The 14,870-nt window shown below is 45.2% G+C and overlaps 1 protein-coding gene across 2 annotated transcripts in view; it reads right to left on the bottom strand.

Moving 5' to 3' along the window:
- NBN (nibrin) overlaps positions 1 to 14,870 on the bottom strand; it is a 53,146-nt gene that overhangs the window by 19,428 nt on the left and 18,848 nt on the right. For both annotated transcript variants that reach the window (XM_075920420.2, XM_075920421.2), the window contains 3 exons: positions 4,669 to 4,786; positions 3,032 to 3,222; positions 1,864 to 1,961 (listed from right to left, as the gene is read on the bottom strand). In XM_075920420.2, coding sequence (XP_075776535.2) covers positions 1,864 to 1,961; positions 3,032 to 3,222; positions 4,669 to 4,786 — 407 coding nt within the window. The remainder of the gene's footprint in view (positions 1 to 1,863; positions 1,962 to 3,031; positions 3,223 to 4,668; positions 4,787 to 14,870) is intronic.

Genomic DNA, 14,870 nt, shown 5'->3' with positions numbered 1-14,870 from the left:
AAAGTTTTTTTTTTTTTTTTTTGAGTAATGATGGACTAGAATTTGGGCACACAGAATTTTTATCAGTATAATAAACACTTTAATATTAAAGTATCAATGGTATAGCGCAAGACTCAGCAGTGCAGATTATAAAACATTCAAAGAACAAGAAATATAAACAAATTATGTGGCAGTTACTTTTTCAAGTTATTCAGGGCACCTCAGGATTACTACTATTTAACTCACATCTAAAGTACAAGAACAGCTACTGTACTATGACAGAATATTCTGGCTAAAGAAGTAGTTTATTCTTAATCCCCACCCCCTGGCTGGTCAATGACTGACTTATGTCATGAAGCAGGGTTTACAATCCTCATGCACTTGTATCCAAATGTAAATTATCCATATAAATATATATATTTTTTAATCCTACTAATTGTTTGCTTTTAATGACAACAAGTGCTGCAAACTAGGAAATTATTTCCTTTATTCAGTTTTACAGTTTTTGAATCTCGTTTTAACCAGATGTCCTTTTATTATCTATGTGAGATGATAATAAGGAACACCTGGTTTACATAGTGAATCTGATTTGTTACTTCACTCTTATGTCCTCACTTAATCACTTCATTGCTGAATGAATCTCTCTCTCTTCACATAAGCAGTTTTCCAAGCCTGTAAATCATTTTTGCTGCCCCTTTCCATTTCTGCTTTAGCTTTTTTCTGATGAGCTAACCAGAATTCAACATGGTATTCAAGGTGGGAGCATATCATCAATTTTTTATAATGGTATTATATTTTCAGTATTTTTCTCTTCTAGAACCTCTTTTTTTAGGGTCGGAGGAGAATGGGAAGGTAGAATGAGGATTTGCTGCAATTGCACAATGAGCTGTCTAAAGTCATGTGCAGGTCTCTTTAGCACGCGGTTACACTTCAATTGTTTTGCTTTGTACTGTTGTGAAAAACAAGTTGACACATGCTTGCCTACAGTGCATGGTACTGAAGATAAGCAGTGTTTAATGACCTGGGAACTCTAGAACTTGCTTCCTCCATTAGTTTTGAGTCTGATGACTGTCATGGTCTGGAACAAAGTCCATTTACTCAAGCATTTGCCTGACGGATGAAGACTATGTCTCTCTATGTAACAGACTGTAGGACAAAACTCAATAGGGTTTTTTGATATTCAATTTATTTTGTATTGTTTTTAAAATAATTTATGCACATATGCCCAGAGACAGATGGGTGCTGTTTTTAAAGAAACATTACCATCAACCTACAAATCCTATTAGGCTATGCCAGTTTTGTGCACCCCACTTTCCCGCCTGAACTTCCTGTTTCAAAGGGTAATGACGTTAAGTGAAAATAAGGAACTGCATTATAAATCCATTTATTTCTTATTCTTTTTATGTTCTACTATTCATCTTTTATCTGCTCTGCATGGTTGTTCTCACTGCAAGGCTGCAGGATAGCACGGAATAAGCAGCTTACATATCTATTATTCTTGTGTACCATTTAAAATATGGTTTCAAAACATTATTTTAAAATGTTTCTGTATATTTTCTGCACAATGTATCTGCTTTTAAGTCAGTCAGTCTGCTTTTTTCTTTACATTTATACATATGATCATCTTTGATGCAAGAATTACAAAAACATTAAAGCAAAAATACTATATGAGAAAAAGAAAAGAACATTTATTTAAGAAGCATATTTATGCCTGAAAAGATATTTGGCCACTAGCTATTACTTGACCTTTTTGTATACTACATATTTATTTATTCGTTTGCTTAAACTACCATAATCAATCCTGGCTAGGACTCCTAGATGCTATGGTAATATGAATAATAAATACTACCCTCCTCCCAAAGTAACGAAGTTTATAAAAATTACTTGTTCCAGGCTGGTTTTGAGGATTGCAGTATCTTTCCATAGACATAAAAATAACTGCTAATCCAATTTCTGCTTCCGGAATGGTTCTGAGATTCTTGCTATTAAAAATAAAAGTTTTAGAAAATGAAATACCAAAGATCAACACTTTTATATTCAAATACTCTGTTCTTTTATCCAAACATGCTTCTCAAAAGGTAATAAGGTAATAAAATGCTTCATGCACCAAGAGCAGGCTTAAAAGTAGGTGAGAACTTTAATGTTGACAGTACACTTTTCTCTTCTTTATCTCAGTTGAGATCTGGATAGCTCTTTTTCATGCACACAGCCTCCCATTAAACAAGAGAGTTTATCTGGTTTTCTTTTCCAAATGGGGGATCTATGGGCCTAAACACTATTATGCTATTAGTCTCAGTTAAAGTTTTATTTTTATTACCAGTTATCCTCTATAAAAACATTGACACAGCCTTGGCTTCTGGGACCTTATTTGTATTTTAGAGTAAGAGTTTATTTGGAAGGTAGTTCCTATTCATCTATTGAGAAATAAAGATGTTAAAAAAAGTTAACTGATTAAATGTTAGCACTTAACTAGTTAATAGTTTAACTTAGGGCCTGCTGTCACAGCTAAGAGGTTCTTCTGACAATCCCTCCAGGACCGTGGGGTACCACCAGCCCCTCCATGGCCAGAGCTGCTCTGGTCCGGTGCAGCTGGTCCTTGCCGGAATTTACCAGCAAGGCCCAGTTAATTGGTAAGCAAAGCAATAAGCCTCATGCTTACTGGTTAACCATTTAACATCCCTATTGAAAAATGCACTTGAATCTATTTAATCAATAGATTCTCTCTCCTATTTCTCACAATCCTTTTATTCTTAGGTTTTTTTTAAAAAAAAGCGATAGAACCTAATATGTCCTTGACTTCCCTTTTGATATTGTAAACAGTAGGTCAAGGGAAAAATAAACTGATACTAATCGAATAAAGTCCAATCATGATTCATCTGCATGTTCTTACACAAAATTCTCCAAGACAACAATCCTTCCTTTCCCCAAAAGTTTTAATCAATATTTCATTAAATTACTATAAATAATCCCCCCTCAATCAGTACACAAAGAACGCAATGAAATTACTGCTAAAATTCTACAATGTCTATTGAAGTAAAAGAACGTGTTTCACCTTTGTAGCGTAGTCATAATGGAATCAATCCAATTTCTCACAGAGTCTGACACTGCGACCTGCGAGTTTGTTAATCCTGCATCAACAACACAAGCTTCAGGAGCTACCAGTAAAGAAGTTTCTTTTCTTCTTTCTGTCAACAGTTTTGCTTCTCCCCCGCCAAGAATAATGGCTGGACTCAGTTTCTTATGCTAAAAATCAGTAAAGAAAATGCAAGTTAATGAACAGACTAAATTTAATCAGATCCATAATTTTTTTTTTTATTGAAGCAATAATACAGTTAAACCTCTCTGGCCAAACCACGGATGGCATTAGACAAGGGAGCCCCAGTGGGTGGGAGCTGGGGCCAGCTCAGAATCGAGAGGCAGAGGGGCTGGCAGAGATCTACGGCACAGCTGCAGTGGGCCTGGTCATCTGACTCAGGCTCATGAGGCTAAAAATGGATGTTCAGCCATTTAGGATTGGGTTGCCAACATCCTTACACAGCAGTTTTTCTGTCCCACAGAACAAGCCCAAGTCAGCTGATCTAGACCAGCTGCCAATTTTTTATCCCCCTGTAAGATCTGGCAACTGACGTCTGAAATGGACACTCATGTCTGTTTCACCACTGCTAGTGAATAGTTCCCAAAAGCAGTAGTACAACTGACAAGAACATTCATTTCACTCAGCAGCTGCCAGGTCTGAGGGAAAATATTGTATTTCAAAAACACCACTTGACAGTGTTCCCAATGAGAATTTTCTTCTGGATCTTCTGTTAGTGAGAACACAAAACCAAAGTTCAAATTCTGACATTTCTCACAAATTGTAAACCCTGAGCTTCAGCTAGCTCTATGTATATGTGCTTACATGCACAAGCAAATACTAACAGTGAAAATGACTATTCAAATCTCCATTAAGTATGTTTGGCATAATGGAAACAACATCAAGAGAGACAACTGCAATTTTTCTGATTCCTGCATTCCCACCAGATGCCATCATGTGTTCATTAGTGTTTCTCTCATTAGACCTTCTCTCAAACTGGGCCTTGATTCTGTAAAGAGATTAAATGAAACCTTGTCTTTTCTGTGCAGAAATCAGTTATTTCTGTACAAATTCACATGGGATAAGGATCTTCACTAGTCCCTTTGCCGGACTAGTGCCTTAAACACTATGGTTATGTCTAGACTACATTCCTCTTTCGAAAGAGGGATGTAAATTTAGATCAAAAGTGCAAATGAAGCGTAGATTTAAATATCCCGCACTTCATTTGCATATTCATGTCTGATCGCTGTTTCGAAAAAGGGTATTTCGAAAGTGAAACCGCAGTCTAGACATGGTATTTTGAAAAAAAAAAAAACCTTTTTCCAAAGATCCTTTATTCCTCATTTTTTCAGGCGTACGGTTTCTGTTGATAAGTTAATATGACTATCTGTTCAATCAAAATCAGATTCAACAGAAACTTCAACTTCTGTGGCAGGCCTACACAAGAGTCTCACTACGTATTATATACATTCTGAATTATCAGGATTTAAATACACTATCAACATACAATGTGTAACAAACAAAACACATTTCATATGTTTTGTTTCAAAGTATCTTTTAAATACTTTAATCAATGTTGTTGTCTTGTACATAGTTGAAACCCAGAGACCAGTTACCTGTTTAGCACTTAGGAACAGAAAGGTTTTGCCTCCGAAGATCGTATTTCTTTCTTGACGCATAGACAGATCCAATTTTTCTGTACCAATAGCGGGCTCATCAACTGGAGGATAAAAACTACAAAGATGGGGAAACAAAGTAATAACACTCAGATGCACATGTTTTATGCAGCTGTTTACTGTGATTTATTTCTACTTTGTTTAGTTCAGAAGACATCTCTGAAGGCAGGACATCAGACGATACTGTAATTATTTTCTGCTGTTATAACTACCTATAAAATAGACAAAGGAGGGATTGGATCTTTCCAGTAATTTATAACAGTACATGGAGATTCTCGTATCTGAATCAGTGACCTGAGGCAGAGATTTTCAAATTCAATGGAGCTGGGTATCTCGTTCTGAGAATCCTTTGATAACCCTCACCTAAATCTGGCACAGGTCAAATGTACTTGAGTTATTACCATCACTAATGGCTTGGGGATCTAGTGCCAATTCTACTAAAGTAATAACCACATCATCATAACTATTATCATGCTAAATATGTTATTAGCAATCTCACAGAAGCCCAGGTCTCAAGGATCCCTGCACAACTTACTCACTACTATAGATGATCCTTCTAAACCAGGTTAAGGAATGTATATTGGAAAAGAGAGGAAAAGCATGCACTCACCCTGTCTGTGCTACACCTCTTCAACTAAACAGTCTGCGCGCACTCACACTCTCACTCTCTCTCTCTCTCTCTCTCAACGAAGAGGTTATTTACCTAGTGCAATAACAGATTCTTTGAGAGATGGGTGTCTCTGTGGGTGCTCTAATGTAGGTGAATCTGCACCTGTGTGTTTTCAAGCAGATTTTTTTTAGTGGCAGTGCCTGGCTGAGTTGCATATGTGCTGGCCCTGCTTTGTGCCATCTGTTGCAGTTACATAGCATGATGTCACCAACTCCTTGCCCCTGGTTCCTCCCCTATCACAATTTCTAGAATAAAAATACCAAAGCAGAGAGAAGGGTGCCTAGTAGAGCACCAACAGAGACAGCCATCTCAAAGAACACCAGTTACTGCACAGGGTGAACGACCTCTTCTTCAAGGAGTGTCCATGTGGGTGCTCCATTTTAGGTGACTGTAGAGTAGTGCCCCTTTCTGGAAGGAAGGAGCTCTGGCATTGCAGTCTGGGTGGATAATAAAATTGAAAGTCTGTACAGCATCTCATATCAAGTCCTGCTATGTGACATAGTGCTGTGTGAATGTATGGCAAAGGCCCAAGTTGTTGCCCTGCAGATGTCCAAAATGGGCACACGGTTAAGGTTATGAATGTCAAGAAAAGCTCTGGTGCATTATGTGGGTCTGTTGATAGTGGTGATAAAAGTCAATGCAGCTGGAGCATCATTTTGGCAGCCTTTGGATGTGGTGTCTCCTTTATTGTTCCATGATGAAAAGAAATAATGTTGATGATTTTCTCAAAGACTATATCCTTTCAATGTAAAAAGCTAGCGTCCTTTGGACATCCAGGGTATGAAGCATCACTTCCTACTTGTTTCCATGAGGTTTCGTGAAGAATGCTGGTAGATGGATGGGTTGATTCAAATAGAATGACTACACTATTTTAGGTAGGAACTTCAGGTGTGGTGACAGGATAAATTTGTTTGTGAAAAATATTGTGAGAAATGTGCCATGAAGGTCCCAGTTCTTTAACTCTGAGAAGATGTGATAAGAGACAAGGAAGGCCTGGAGAGGTAAAGAAGGGAGCACATCGCTAGTGGTTCAAAAGGAGACTCCATAAGGCATCATAATAGCAGACTGAGGTCCCAAGATGGAGTGGGGACTCATATTTCAGGGCAAAGATTGCACAGACCCTTTAGGAAATGATTGGTGGTAGGGTGGATGAATACCAAGAACTCACCCGCTTTGTGGAGGAATGCCATTATTACCACAAGGCGTACTCTGACTCAGCTCATGGAGAGATCTGATTTCTTGAGTTCCAGTATGTAAACTAATATCGTTGCTAGAGGAAAAGGAGTTGCTACTGTTTCACTGTCTAAAAGAAAGCCCCTTTTCTCCTCGGAACTGGTCATTTCACTGTCTCAGGACCATGGAGTAGCCATACCCTTCAGGTGGAGTTTTGCCAGCTTTGGGCTGTAGATCTGGCCCACACCCTGATACAGGAGATAAGGTAGAAATAAGACTGTGTCACAGTGCTCCAAGATTTTCCTTCCATGAGCGGAATGAGTTTTGTCTTGTGCGTCAATAGTGATGTCATATGCGCTTGTTTGGATGTGTACCACCATGGCACCCAGCATCCCGCAACCCCTCCCTACGACCTCAGCCACAAGGCCTCCCGCTTCCCCATGCTCCATGGGAGCCATGAGTTATACAGCCTTCCTCATTCTCTGACCTGCCCCAGCAAGGTCTGGGGTGGCATGGCTCCAAGGGCAAGCGGCTTCTATCCTCCCCGGAGAGGCCGCACAGCTGCCCTACTTTGTTCCCCTCATTCCCCCCACACAATCCCCTATCAGCTCTGCACTGCATGGACTAGCAGTTAACTCCTCCCCACGCACCACCTGCCTCTGAGCATCCCTCCTGGAGGGTGGCTGCCAGAATTTAAATTGAACTGCACAGCTTCTTCGCTGTCCGGGGCGGGTAGGAGAGGCACACGTGAGAACCAGGGGGATTCAGGTGGGGAGGGCACAGGAGCCACACAACCTTGCAGGGGTTGGGAGCATGCAGGAGCCACAGAACCTTGTGGGGGCTTGGGTGGGGACCATGCAAGACACGTGTGGCGTTGCCAGTAGTTCAGGGCGAGGGGGCACATGGGAGCCCTGCAGCCTTGCCCCTCAATGGCAGGGGACTGGAGCCATGTGGCCTCTCCCCTCACAGCCACAGGAAGAAGGCCAGGCGTTGCGCCCCCTTCCCTCCCTCAGCTCACCTCTCCCTGACAGAGGGAGAGGGCTAGGTGTTGTGCTCCTTTCTCCCACCATGCCTGCCAGAGGCAGTGGGCCAGTCCAGCTGCAGCCTCGGCCCAGTCCAGCTCCCCAGCGGCTGGAGGGGAGAGAGCTGGGCCAGCTTCAGTCTGGCCCAATCTTCCCCCCCTCCTCTAGGGGCCAGTCACAGGAAAGTCAGGGCAGGCCAGGGCTGCTACACCTCGAACTTGCCTTCCCTGGTGGCAGTGGAGAGCCAGGGCTGCCTATCCTCAGAAAGGGGGGCTGGCGAGCATAGGGCACTGGCCCTAGTGTGTTTGTATATATTTTAAATTGTTATGGAAGAAAGCCCCACTTACCGTGCAGATGAATTAGCTCCTGCCCCATCTTCTGCCCTGTTACACAGCTAGCACCTCTGTCTCCTTCTCCAACCCCTGCTGTTCCCCCCGCCAGCCCCACAGCCCAAACTCCCAGCAGCAGCAACCACCTGCCAGCCCCATGGCCCCACCTCCTACACCTGGCATGGAGGGGCAGGGCCCCAGGATATTTATGGGACAGGCCCAACCCTTGCATAGTGTCAGGGTAAGGTAGAATATCACTGCAAGTCCATCTCCTAGATGAACAACCGCAGGGTGATCATCCACCTCCATGCATTCAGTGGCCAGTGCTCTCCATTGCCATGCTGGAATCTCCACATTTATTTGATGACAAGATTTTGCAGAATTTTAAAATCTTGTGCACTGAATTTTTCATTTTTTAGTGCAGAATACTCAGGCGTATCTGAGTAATGTCTCTCATCCTGGCTTTCTGACAGGCTTCTAAATATTATGATTTTTCCCTAGCCTAATGACCAGGGGAAAAGTTTCTCCCCCACAGGGCGTTTGGCACTACCTAAGAACATTAATATATACAACCAAATCCCACACCGTCTCCTTTTTCAGGAGTAGAAAGGAAGCAGTATTTGTGAAAATTAGAAGCAGTTTTTCGAGATTTAACACAAGCAGCTACTAAGTAAGTTTATAATAGCTCCTTGTAAATTACATCTTAAGGATCATCCATTCTGAGATACTGTAATTATTTTAAATATAGACCTGTTTATTATATGAGCTGTCTCATCCTGCTTGATGCATAGGTGTGTCTTTGAAAGCTAAATGACAGATGCACTGCAGTGTCAATCATGTTTAGTGAAGTTCAATTCCACTGGGGGGGGTTGAACAGTTATAAAAAATGTTATGAAGAGAAGAAAATAGCCATCAAATACTATTTTAGGGAGCACTTAACATTTAAATTATATTAACACCTGTTAGCACAACTGATACTAGAACGGTCATTATGCACTGATTTTCAGAAACACATTTAGGGTACGTCTAGACTACACGCTTCTTTTGGAAGAAGCTTTTTCAAAAGCTGTCATGATTATGAGGGTTAGCCAGCAGCCTGGGGATTAAGGGGTTAACTACACCTAGCCAGGTGGAGTGGCCAATAGGAATGTAGGTAGGACTTTCAAACTGGGAGAAAGGAATTTGGGTTTTTGCCTTCCTTTGTCTCTCTGAGTGAGTCCTCTGCAGCTACAGGGAGGGACAAGCAAGTCTCTCTCTCTCTCTCTCTCCAAGAAACAATTCTTCACTTTCTGTAAGTAGGGTAAAGTTTAGGTAGTTTTGTTAGGCTTTATTGTTTTAAGGGTTAGGTATGGGATCTGATATCTGGCACTGCTTAAAAGATATTTGGCTTTTCTTTTTAACTAAATTCTAGCCCATGGTGTAATTCCTCCATGAGTATATTTTGTTACCTTTCCATCTGATCCTTATGCTTGCAACAGGAATATTGTTGTAATAATAAAAGTTTCTCTATTCTTTTTATTAACCTGGTGTGACAGGGCGCTCGCCATGCACTGGCCCTTTAAGGGCAGACCCCGGCCTGAACCAGGGCCGGGGAATTTAGCCCGGCTGAGGCTGTACTAGCCCATTAGGGCCTAGCTGGGCGCTATAATAGAGGATGGGCTGCTGCTGTGAAGGGAAGCAGTGAGAACCTGGCTGCTGAGGGAGGAGGAGGCTCCCTGGAGCTAGGGCAGGGCTGGGGAGGCCAGGCAGGGCTAGGGGAGCTCTGGCCTGCAAATCCTCAGACTGCAGGGCTTGAAGGAAGGCCCGCTGGAGGAACATCAACCCCCGGAAGGGGGGCTCAGAGACAGACTTGGGCACTGCCGGAGGGCAGTGTGGCGAAGAGGACGCCGCAGCCGGGAGTAAAGAGGGGAGACACCACCCCAGAGAAGGCACCCTACCTGCCAAGAGAGCCAATTCGTGAGGACAGACGGCAGGGGGATACGGTGGTGAGTGAACCCCTTCACAGATGGTGGAGAATGTGGGTGCGTGCGGTCCCCCCCTGATACAAGGGGGCTACTTTGGTGAACTCGGGCCATTGGGCCTGCTGCCCTGCGACCAAGGGGGCTGGTTTGGACCCGGGACATTACAGAACGAGATGGACATTTATTGGAGGCCGTGGGTGGCCCAGCCTGCCGAGCAGCAGAAGAGGCTGGTCAGGCCGCTGCAAGGGTGGGCACCCCGACTCCAGGGACACACAGGCGCCAAGGGCTGGGAGCCCGGGCCTGAACTTCCAACATGTTCCTCCTGCGGACATCGGGGCCACAGGAGGAGGGAGTGCTGCTACTGGGTCAGGGAAAGGAGGTCCCACCCAGATAGGATGGACGGTGGGAGAGTCCCCCCTGTGAAGGCAACAGGGGGGTTACGAAGGTGTTGGGCCTGTGGGGAACCTGGGCACCTAAAGAGGGAGTGCGCCAGGGAGACCTACAGGGCACCGGCTAGCCCGAGAGGAGGGGCTAAGCCACAAAGGGCCTGGCGGAGGGCCAGGACCCAGGGGAGGCACAAACAGTGCTTCTATTGCCACGCAGCAGGCCACATAAAAAGGCACTGCCCCCAGGGAGGGGGGCGGATGGCCCAGAAAGAGAGCCAGCGTAAGGCGACTCCCCAGGAGGGAGTGGGGGAGATAAGAGCCTTTAGGAAGGGGAAGGCTGAGGCCCGAAGGCCTAGCGCAAAATGGGGGATCCGCCTCGGAATAGGCAGGGCCTCGGTGGGAACCCAGACTCCAGCTGTGGTCGAGAGGACCACAGTGGGAGTCCAGACCCTAGAAGAGGGGAGTAGGCTGCTCCTGAGAGTGGAGAGTCTGCGGGAAGAGAGAGACACCCTACGGGCCCAGCTAAGGCGTACATTGGGGCGTTGGGGTACTTCCCTCCCCTTCCCCCCACCCCGGGAGAGATACTTAAGGGGGAGGGTGTGTGACAGGGCGCTCGCCCTGCACTGGCCCTTTAAGGGCAGACCCCGGCCTGAACCAGGGCCGGGGAATTTAGCCCAGCTGAGGCTGTACTAGCCCATTAGGGCCTAGCTGGGCGCTATAATAGAGGATGGGCTGCTGCTGTGAAGGGAAGCAGTGAGAACCTGGCTGCTGAGGGAGGAGGAGGCTCCCTGGAGCTAGGGCAGGGCTGGGGAGGCCAGGCAGGGCTAGGGGAGCTCTGGCCTGCAAATCCTCAGACTGCAGGGCTTGAAGGAAGGCCCGCTGGAGGAACATCAACCCCCGGAAGGGGGGCTCAGAGACAGACTTGGGCACTGCCAGAGGGCAGTGTGGCGAAGAGGACGCCGCAGCTGGGAGTAAAGAGGGGAGACACCACCCCAGAGAAGGCACCCTACCTGCCAAGGGAGCCAATTCGTGAGGACAGATGGCAGGGGGATACGGTGGTGAGTGCGAACCCCCTCACACCTGGCATTGGTTACTTGTGTGTCCTGATTTTTATAATAGGGGTGAGATTTCCCAAATGATCTTTCCCCTAATCTCGTTATTAATATTTGGGTGGTGGCAGAGGAAGTTTTATTCCCAAAATATAGGTTTTTAAGATTTTGGGGGAAGTTTTATACCAAAGCCTGGTAGATAAGGCTTTGGGGTAAACCTGCTGGCCCCCACTTCTGCATTTATCATGCCAGAATGGGGAAGGAGCCATGACAGCTTCTTTCGAAAGAGATCATCTAGACAGCCGTAACTTTTTCGAAAAAGCAATCCGCTTTTTTGAAAGAGAGCACCCTGGCAATCTGGATGCTCTCTTTCGAAAAAGACCTGTTTGCCGTCAAGAAGGCCTTTTTTTGTAAGAGCTCTTTCAAAAAAAGGCATTCCTTCCTTGTAAAATGAGGTTTACCGCTGTTGGAAAAAACGCGTTTTCGATTTAATTTCAAAAGAATGTGGCGACAGCCTAGACACAGGTGACTTTTTTTGAAAAAAGAGTCTGCTCCCGCATCCTGCCTTCTTTCCCCACCCCCAGTGCTGCTGCCTGATACAGAGGTGGCTCCCACCTGCCCTGCCCCCGCCTCAGCTGCTTCGGGGTGTGTGGGGGGGGCGAGGGACTTTACACATGAGCCGATATACACAGGGAGCCAGCTTGAAAGGCAGTTTCCTTCATGTACTGGCTCCTGCCTGCCCCCTCACCCTCTGCACAGTCGCCTCCCTATCAGAAGCAGCAGTGTGGGAGTGGAGAGGGGAAGGGGGAGGAGGCAGCTCTAAGGGATCCAGTGCTGGAGGGGAGCCAGCTTTTAAGCTGACTCCTTCCAGCCCTGGCTTCCGCCTTCCCACCACGTTGCTGCCTCTGTGGAAGCCAGCAAGGGCGTAGGAGGGGAGGGGCAAGCGGCTCTGTGGGAACTAGCACGCATGGAGAACCAGCTTAAAAGCCAGCTCCCCAGGGGCACCAGCTCCCGCCGTCCCTCCACCCCTTACTGCTTCTGATACAGAGGCAGCAAGGGCAGGAGGTGTGTAGTCATTTGAATTAACCAATAAGCCTAGGCTTATCAGTTAATTGTTTCTACGGGTTTGCACTAAAATCCTTAACAAATGCAAACAGAGTTACTGGGAAAAGTGTGAACTCAAAGGCATTCAAAGGGGTGAATATTCCCAGTGATATACCATGACAACAAAAAGGAATGGATAACGACTAATCTATGTCTCGAGTGGCTTGAGAAATGTATGTACTGGAGCCAAAAGCCCACAGCACTTTGGATCCGAAACACAAAATTGTGCTTATTTTTGACAACTGCTAAAGCCCTAAAGCAGAGCTGCTTGTTAAAGATAATGTAAGGGGACTGTATTTACATCCAAACTGTATCACATTGATTCAGATTTGTGATCAGCGCATCTTACAATCCCTAAAGTGTACGTACAGGTCTGAGTTTATGGGCCAAATGCTAGTACCGCTTTAATGATTGGAAGAGTTTGACACCATTTAGGAAAGAATTTAACCTCAAGGATATAATCTGAACGCTAGCTAGAACCTGGGAAAGAATATCTCCATCTAATCTGAAGAATGGATGGCATCAGATGTGGCCAGCTCTAATGTTTGGGCATGGCCCTGAAATCAATGGCACGTCCAACTTCATTGGATATGAAGTGTCTGAAAACCAAAAAATTGTTAGCAAGTTAATGGAGTATATCCCACCATGTATGACCCACCCTGTAGTGCTTGAGCTGGCCAAGGATTTGGGAGAGGGAAAATTTACTAGACCAGATGGAAGTCAACAATGATACACCAATTGCTAATCTAATGACCAATGAAGAAATTATGCAACTAGTACAGCAGGGAAAGATAACAAAGAAGCCAATGATGGTGATGAAGATGAAGAGGAGGAGGTCAGAGAAAAAAAATGACTTCAGTTGACAACACATTTAATAGGACTGGAGCAAAGACACTTTTCTGAGCAAGAGATCATGTCTCTCTAATGAGTTTTTCTTGTATCGTATCAAGAACAAACAAACTACATGAGACAAGTTGGAAGATCGGTGAAAGGCAGCAAAGAGGAGCAGATATATCTATATCAACAATGCCAAATATTGTAATTTGAGTTAGCAATTACTGTCTCATCACTTTGGAAGTGGAATTCAGGCTGTTCCATTTATTTGCCTTGGCGAAATAAAAATAACAAGAGATAATCCTCACACTGAATTGACTCTCTTTGATTTGGCAAATTCTCAGATTCAGCACCAGTCAGATCCAAAGGATGACAGTCTATAGAGCTTCAACTTGCACAACCGGTTTCTTGATCACAGTTTAGCTCTAGTTTAACCTTTCATAGCTATTCAGCTATTGGAGTCAACTTGTGGAACTCTGTGCCAGAGGATGTTGTAAAGGCCAGGACTTTAAGGGCACATCTACACTACAACACTATTTCGAAATAACTAGTGCATCTACACAGCAGGTAGTTATTTAGAAATAGTGTCAAAATACTGTCAAGCTGGAGGACTTCTTACTCCGACTCCTGTTACCCTCATTGTATGAGGAATAAGGGAAGTCGGAGGAAGAGAGCTCTATTTCGAAATAAGTGCTGCGTGGACGGCTCCCTATTTCAAAATAAGCTACGCAATTGACGGAGCTCAATTTGCGTAGCTTCTTTCAAGTTAGAGTGCATCTACACTGCAGGGCTTAACAGAGTTCAAAAAAGAATTAGATAAATTCATGGAGGATACGTCCATCAATGGCTATTAGCCAGGATGGGCAGGAATGGTGTCCCAAGCCTCTGCTTGTCAGAAGCTACAAATGGGTGACAGGAGTGGGATCACTTAATGATTATATGTTCTGTTCATTCTGGGGGCACCTAGCATTGGCCACAATCTGAAGACAGGATACTGGGCTAGATGGACCTTTGGTCTGACCCAGTATGGCCGTTCTTATGTTCTTAAGTTATCAAGTACAGGTCGAACAACTCTGTCCAGGACTCTGTGGTCCAGCATTGGCAGGGCCATGGATGCTGCTAATCTAGAGAGTCTTTGGACCAGAGAGCCCCAGTGGTTGGGAGTCCAGTGGCTAAGACTGGAACTCTGTGGCCTGGGGGCAAGAAGCCCAGGGGCTGGTGGCAGGAAGCCTGGCTGGCAGCCAGGAGGAGAACTGGACTGGCAGCAGACCCGGGTTAGGGGTGCAGAGCCTGGCAGCTAGGGCCAATAGCAGACCCAGGCTAGCAGCTCAGGGGAAAGGAGCTTGGTGGCCCAGGGCCAGCAGCAAAGCCAGGCCAGCAGCCCGGAGCCAGCAGCAGAGCCCAGCAGTGTCTGCTGACAAACCCAAGGAGATCCCGCAGTCCATCAGCAGAGAGACCAGAATTGATCTCCCCTGGTCTGGCAAACTCCCTCTTTTGGGACCAGTCAGGTCCTGAGGGTGCCAGACCAGGGAGGTTCAACCTGTATCTTTGTTTTTAAATCTTCTGTAATTTAGAAGGAAATGAACAAATTATTCTGAATAATTGATTAGGCTT

This window comes from Pelodiscus sinensis, chromosome 2 (assembly GCF_052426305.1).
Source record: "Pelodiscus sinensis isolate ZL-2025 chromosome 2, ASM5242630v1, whole genome shotgun sequence".
NCBI classification, from domain to species: domain Eukaryota; kingdom Metazoa; phylum Chordata; order Testudines; family Trionychidae; genus Pelodiscus; species Pelodiscus sinensis.
Note: the sequence above shows the minus strand (reverse complement) of the source record. Positions and strands in the feature narration are given on the sequence as shown.